Source organism: Lepidothrix coronata, unplaced genomic scaffold (assembly GCF_001604755.1).
Source record: "Lepidothrix coronata isolate B3197 unplaced genomic scaffold, Lepidothrix_coronata-1.0 Scaffold137, whole genome shotgun sequence".
NCBI lineage: Eukaryota > Metazoa > Chordata > Aves > Passeriformes > Pipridae > Lepidothrix > Lepidothrix coronata.
The window spans coordinates 138,691-146,412 of NW_016690317.1; the positions used below are offsets into that span (position 1 = coordinate 138,691).

At 48.1% G+C, this 7,722-nt stretch overlaps 1 protein-coding gene across 1 annotated transcript in view; it reads right to left on the minus strand.

Moving 5' to 3' along the window:
• The window catches only part of SLC4A5 (solute carrier family 4 member 5), a 38,042-nt gene that overhangs the window by 24,061 nt on the left and 6,259 nt on the right, over nt 1-7,722 (minus strand). The window contains exons 3-5 of the mRNA XM_017827269.1: nt 7,478-7,607; nt 3,833-3,993; nt 3,467-3,622 (exon numbers count right to left, since the gene is read on the minus strand). Of these exons, the coding sequence (XP_017682758.1) occupies nt 3,467-3,622; nt 3,833-3,993; nt 7,478-7,607 (447 nt within the window). The remainder of the gene's footprint in view (nt 1-3,466; nt 3,623-3,832; nt 3,994-7,477; nt 7,608-7,722) is intronic.

The window sequence follows — 7,722 nt, forward strand, 5'->3', positions numbered from 1 at the left end:
AGAGGAGCCAGGGGGAACCTTGGGGTGGTGCTGAAGGCAAGAGGCCAGGCTGCAAATCAATTGCTCAACACGGTCGTGACCCTTCCGGCGCCGAAACACCAGCAATTTCGATTTTCCCTCCTCCTCTCATTTGCACTTTCATCCCACCCACAGGAACTTGCCCACTGGAAATAGGGGAATGTTAAAGGAAATAGGAGAATAAACTGTCCTACCCCAAATCTTCCTGCTCCCCAAATCTTTCTGCACACCCCCACACCCAACCAATGCTCCCTCCAAGGCTCTCAGTGGGTCTGTCAATGAGGAAAACTCAACACTTTATTTGGCTTTTTAATCTAATAATTCCCTGGGCAGGGCTGTGGGTTGGGAGAAAGGAGCTGTTAGAGGAGCCATGGGGAATGTCAAGTGGTGCTGAAGGCAACAGACCAGGCTGAAAATCAGTTTCTGAACACAGACATGACCCTTCCAGCACCAAAACACCAGAAGTTTGATTTTACCTCCTACTCCTGTTTGCACTCTTATTCCACTCATAGGATTTTTCCCATTGGCAACAAGGGAATGTTAAGGGAAATATTAGAATAAACTGCCCTATCCCAAATCTTCCTGCTCCTCAAAATCTTCCTGCACCACCTCACACCCAACCACCACTCCCTTCAAGGCCATCAATGGGTTCAGAAGAGCAATTAGAGAGACTTAAAAATTTGTTTCTCTTTTTAATCTAATAATTCCTTGGACAGAGCTGTAGGCTGGGAGAAAGGAGCTGTTAGAGGAGTCATGGGGAAGGTTGGGTGGTGCTGAAAGCAGGAGAAGGAAGCTGTTAAAGGAGCCATGGAGAAGGTTGAGTGGTGTTGAAGGCCAGAGACCAGGCTGAACATCAACACAGACATGACCCTTCTGGCACCAAGACACCAAAAATTTGATTTGCTCTCCTACTGTCATTTGCACTTTTATCCCACCTGTAGGAATTTTCCCATTGGCAATCAGGGAATGTTAAGGAAAACACTGTCTTACCCCAAATCTTCCTGCTCCCCAAATCTTCCTGCACCACCTCAGGCCCCATCAATAGTCTTTATCCAGCTATCAGTAGGTCCAGAAATGCAATTTCTGTTACTTAGGAAGACCCGAAACTTTATTTGGTTTTTTAAGCTAATAATTCTCCAAAGAAGCCTGCCCTTGAATTTTGCCATGAACTTCACACTTCAGATTATTTACTTTGGCCACCACCAAGTCTCATGTTTCTCCTCCCTAAACTGGTGATGAGGCCCATTTTTTAGTCTCAGATGTTTAAACTGAATTACTTGACACAAGTACTTTCCCTTCCTCCATGGATTTTCCGTGCTGAGCCCAGAATTTTCTCAGGAAACCTCTTCAACTCCCAAAACTGTGTTTTCCTTTTGGAGAACCATCTGGACCGGTTGTGTCAGGCTGCTCTGCACCTCTTCAAGGTACCAGCTGCAACTACATCATCCCTCCTCCTTTTTTTTGTTGTTAAACCCAACAAAAATAATAATGTCTTGTTTATTCCAAGATCAATCACGGAGCTGCCACTGGCACAAGAAACATGTGAGAACCCTCTGCTCCTTCCAATGACCATCATTTCCAAACTCAAAGAGGTGCCATCACCTCAGCAAGGGAATAATCACAACACTTCCAAGCCAGGCTCTGTTTTGAAGGCTTTGGGTAAATCTTGGCTCAAATACGCAGTCCTGGACATGGATGATGGCTGCTCTGAAACATGGGAATGCCCACGGGGTGGGAATATTATAGATGGCCTCTCCCATCTGCAGCTTGGGCGCCGCTGTTTCAGTCTCCCCAGGGAGCAACTGAGACCTGGCAAATCCCGAGCTCCACCAAGTGACCTCCATTTAAACCTAAGAAAATAATCAGGCGTAAAAGCAAACAAATCCCCTTTTATAATGGCTCAAAAATAGGTGGGTTCAGCCGCCGAGCAGACTGGATTTGTCTGTGGGCTGCTGTGCCAGAAAACCCCTTGGCCAAGAGACCGCCAGCACCGTTGTCCCTCACACAATGGCATTGTCCCCACACGGTGACATTGTGCCTCACACAATGGCATTGTGCCCACATGGTGACGTTGTCCCTCACACAGTAGGATTGTTCTCACATGATGATGTCGTCCCTCACACAATGGCATTGTCCCCACACGGTGACATTGTGCCTCACACAGTGGGGTTGTCCCCACACAATGACACTGTGCCTCACATCGTGGGACTGTCCTCACACAATGACACCGTGCTCCATACAGTGGGATTGTCCCCACACGGTGACATTGTGCCTCACACAATGGGATTGTCCCTCACACAATGTCATTGCCCCTCTCACAATGACATTTTCCCTCACACAATGTCATTGTCCCTCTCACAATGACATTTTCCCTCACAAAATGATGTTGTCCCTCACACAGTGACATTGCTCACACAATGGCACTGTCCTCACAAAATGACACTGTCGAGGGACATTGTCCCCCACACAATGCCATTGTCCCCTGACAATGACATCACTTACACAACAACATTGTCCCTCACAGCATGACATTGTCCTTACATAGACACTGTCCTCACACAACGACATTGTCCCTCACACAGTGACATTATCTCTCACACAGATGTTGTCCCTCACACAACAACATTGTCCCTTAACCAGCGACTTGTCCCTTAACCAACGACATTGTCTCTCACACAATATCACTGTCCCTCACACAACAACATTGTGCTCTCACATTGTGCCTCACATGACAACATTGTCCCTCACACAATGCCATTGCCCTCACACGATGATGTTGTCCCTCACTCAGTGATGTTGTCCCTCACACGATGACGTTGTCCCTCACACAATGATGTCCCTCACACAATGATGTCCCTCACACAATGATATTGTGCTCTCCCACTGTCCCTTACACAATGTCCCTCTCACGATGATATTTTCCCTCACACAACAATATTGTTCCTTACATAACGATGTTGGCCCTTACACAACAATGTTTTCCATCTCACAGTGATATTGTCCCTCATACAGTGCCATTGTCCCTCTCACAGTGACATCCCTTCACACAATGACATGGTTCTCACACCACAGAATTATCCCTCACGCAGTGCCATTGTCCCTCACACAACATTGTCCCTCAGTCAGCGATGTTCTCTCTCAACCAACGATGTTGTCCCTCTCATGATGACATTTCCCCTCACACAATGTTGTCCTCACACAGTGATGTTGTCCCTCACACAACAATGTTCTCCTCACACAACCTTGTCCATCTCAGCAAACACCTCTTCAGCTTCCAGTTCCCAATGATCCCCCGCCCTTACACCCACCAGCAGCAGAACTTTCTGGGTCTTTCTCAATACAGTAAACACTTGAGTGTCCCAAATGGTTGGCTTTCCCCCTTTCCTTCTCCTGAGAAATTCTTCCCCAAGACTCAAGGGTGCAACCAGGTTGGACCCCAAGGACTCACATGTGTTGGAGGAGACGGATTTCCCGATGTCGGCCAAGGACCGGTGGATTGGCTTCTTGGTTTGGTGGCGGTGCTTTCTCAGAAGCACATAGCTTATCTTCTCCCTCAGCTCTGGCTTGAGCAGACCATCCTCAATCTGCTTCTCAATGACATCATCTGCAAGGGAGGCCCACGGGTTACCCCACTGCAACCCCCCCAGAGTGCTCAGGACAACAATTCTTGAAGCAAATCGGTGGCTCTCAACTCCTGTCTTTGCTTATTCCCACATAACTTGGTTTATGGAGCAGTAAATATATTTAAATCCACTCCCAGCACTTTGGGACACGGGTGAAAGGTGGTTTGGAATGGACTTCCACCAGCTCCTACCTATAATTTGGGGCAAGGAGTAGCCATCCAGGTCCAGGAGCACCGTTCCCGTCTGGAGACACGTCCGCAGCTCGAACAGGCTGTGCAAGGACAACGTGGACACGTGGGGTTTGCTCCATCTCTCCCCACCTTCCTCCACCTTCTCTTCAAACTTGATCCACCTGGAACGAGAGTGCGATGGGCACAGAACGGGAGAGGTGGGTGAAGGGAATAAGAGAATGGATTTTTCCGTGGAGTTTCGTTTCTGCAGGTGGATTTGCAAGCCTGGATTAATCCATTCCACAACATTTTTGCTTCTTGTTCAGGATGGGAATGGAGAAATTCCATAACATCATAACTCAAAGTGCTGCTTCCATGATTGCAGAATGGGGACGAACCTCTCAGCCCCACCAGTGAACTCAATCCCTCAGATTTCCCCCTCTTCAAATTGCTCCTGTGAGATCTGGGAGGTTTTCCCACAGAGATGACCTTGCCTTAGCCAGGACCTGCACCTCCATGGACCAGCCATGCACCCGGGAGAGCAAACACCAGCGCATTCCCAAGGTTTTTTAATTCCTTAGCAACGCTCTGACCTCAACCTGGGCCCTTCATTCCCATGGTGGGAGACGAGAGGGTTTGCAAACCCTTGAAATCAACCACTGGAAATCAGCCCTTCCACCTCTGTTCCTTTATTTTACAAACCAAAGGCTTCAGAGCAAATCTGGGAATGGTGGCTGATTTCTCCCAACTCCCTGGGGACAGGGCTCAGGCTCCTGGAAGGGCAGCTCTTGGCGTGACATCGATTTGGGGAAGAAAGCTGCTTTTCCTTTCCAGGAGACTTCCAGGATTAGCCTTCACGGAGCTTAACCTTACAAATTTGAACTGGTACAACTGGGATTTTGGCTCCTGCTGCGCCAGAGGGCACAGACAGAGAGGATGTGGGAGGAGAAAAGTTTTGGGAAATAGCTGCTGGCTCAGGAACGCTGCAGGAGAAGGGTGGGGAGAGCCCTGGGTTAGATCAGCTGCATCAAAATGCTGCTCCAAAGACAAAATACCAAGTGTTATTCAGGATGGGGATGGAGAAATCCAATAATACCACCACCTAAAGTGCTGATTCCACAATTGTGAAGTGAAGGCAAACCTCTCAGCCCCACCAGTGAACTCAGCCCCTCAGACTTCCCTCTCCTCAAATCGCTCTGGGGAGGCTTGGGAGGTTTCCTAAACTCCCAAAATACTACCTGGGAATGCCAGGAATGGTCTGTGTCAGGGACAAAACCCCAAATATTCCCAGAATTATAATATTTAAGCCTAGTTCTCGTCGTTCCAAGGCTTCCCCTCCCAATTCTTTGGAGAAACCCTTTCTCCAGCCCTTGCAACGACGCTGCTTTGATGGGGAGGCAGTTCAAGCTTCCCGCCGTGGCACCCGTGGAGCCCAAAGCCGATTAGGTCACTTTTTCTTTCTTTTTTGCCCCGTTTTCCTGAGGAAAGTGGGTCATTAGGGAGCAGACAGGGTGGCAGCTCAGGTCGGAGTGCAGGACTCAGGGCACGTTTCCAGCGGCGCCATTTTCCCAGGATCAACGTCCCGTGACACTTTCGCCAAGGCTACAGCAAAATCCCATCTCCCTGCTGGGCTCAGGGCCTGGATTGCCAGGGTTTTTTTCCATTTATTGTGGATTTAGACCTGCTCCCACCTGCTGTTCCCACCGTGGAGCTGCTCTCCCGTGGTTAAAGAAGTTCCTCGTCGGGGAGCGGAAATCGGGATTTGAGAAACCTCCACCCTCCCAGGAGGAATTTGGAAACCTCCATCTCAATCCCTCCCCAATGAAAATCCCGATGAGTACACTGATTTTTTGCCTTCCAAGTTTTTTTGGAGTAGGGAAGGATGGGTAGATAAACAAACCTCCCTCCTCCCAGAAGGAATGTGGAAACCTCCATCTCCAGACCTTCCTGATGAAAATCCCAATGAAAATGTCGATTTTTTTTGCCCTCCAAGCTTTTTTGGGTAGTGGGGAAACAAAAACCTCCATCCTCCCAGGAGGAATTTGGAAACCTCCATCCTCAGCTCTCCCTCATAAAAATCCCAATGAAAATGTTGATTTTTTTTCCCTTCCAAACTTTTTTGGGAGTGGGGAAGGATGGATAGATACAGAAACCTCCATCCTCCCAGCTGGAACTTAGAAACCTCCATCCCAATCCCTCCTTGACGAAAATCCCCCAAAAAACATTGATTTTTTGCCCTCCGAGCTTTTCTTGGGAGTGGGGAAGGATGGGTTATAAAGAACCCTCTCTCCTTCCAGAAGGAATTTGGAAACCTCCATCTCCAGACCTTCTTCATGAAAATCCCAATGAAAATGTCGATTTTTTTTGCCCTCCAAGCTTTTTTGGGTAGTGGGGATACAAAAACCTTCTTCCTCCCAGGAGGAATTTGGAAACCTCCATCTCAATCCCTCCCTAAAGAAAATCCAAAAAAAAAACCCCATTGATTTTTTGCCTTTGAAGCTTTTTTGAGGGGTGGGGAAGGATGGGTAGATACAGAAATCTCCATCCTCCAAGGAGGAACTTGGAAACCTCCATCTCCAGACCTTCCTGATGAAAATCTCAATGAAAATCCCAATGAATATGTTGATTTTTTACCCTCCAATCTTTTTTTTTTGGGGAGCAAGGATACAAAAACCTCCATCCTCCCAGCAGAAACTTGGAAACCTCCATCTCAATATCTCCTTGATGAAAATCCCCCCAAAACCATTGATTTTTTTGCCTTCCAAGCTTTTTTGGGAGTGGAGAAGGATGGGGAGATACAGACCTATGGAAAAATAAGGGAGAAATTAAGGATTTTACCAGAAGCATCCCCCACACTGTAGAGTTTGAGCAGGGATGGCAACCAGGAGGATGCTTGTGAGCTTCCCAAATTTTTGGTGATGCAAATAACCAGTCCTGGAGGGAGGATGAGCATCCACGGGGCCTGATCCTGATCCCTCCCAATCCCCAGGGTGAAATTTCACACCCAAACTCGGAAATCCCACATGTGCTGCTGAAAGTAAAGGGTTGGGATCCCGTCAGCACCCCTGATTCCCTTCCTAAAGCTCCCCCCAAAAAGCCTCAACCCCACTGGCCTTTAAAAAACTGAGGTTAGGAAGAGAAAATCCCACTTGGATTTGAGATTATTCCCTTGGGTAAACTCCTGATTCAGTAAAGGAAATTCCACTTGCAACTCCTCCAATAATTTTATTAAAGATGGAGCAGGTGGAGTTTTATTATTATTGATGGAGGGTGGGAAGAGTTTCACTCTTGGCCCAGGCAGAAAAAGGGGGGGGCAGGGGGAACCTGGGAAAATGTTCTTTTTGTCCTCTGTTCCCATTTCCCAGATCTAATTCTCCCTTTTCCCAGCATCTTATCCTCCTTTTTTACCCTCCCAGCCCTTTCTGCAGGACTTTGGTCACTGGGAATGGGAAAAACTCCAGCTCTGGGGTTGATCCTGAGGAGAAGCAGGACAAGACGGGAATTCTTGTAAAATCCCCCAAAATGCCACGTTCTCTGCATTTCCCCAATTCAGGAATGTCTTTTTGAACTGATGTTCATTCCCTGCTCCTGTTTCCACCCGGGCATGCTTAAGGAGGGGATTTTTTTCCCGATTTTTTTCAACCCCAAAGCATCTTCCCACCTCACCTGGCCGATTCCTTCCACTCCATCTCCTCCCCGTCGTGCTGCAGGGTGTCCATCTCCGTGAAAAGGGTGGGATTGGGGGGCTCATCATCCTCCCCCAGGATGTAGCGGAGACGTTCGGCAGCCGGAGACACTGAGGGGGGAAAAGAGGTTTAACATCCACGGAAGACGAGGTGATGGTGAACCATGGATTCATCCCTTAAAATTCCTCGAAAAGTGGGAAGAGGAAAAAAAAAGCTGAAAAAAAA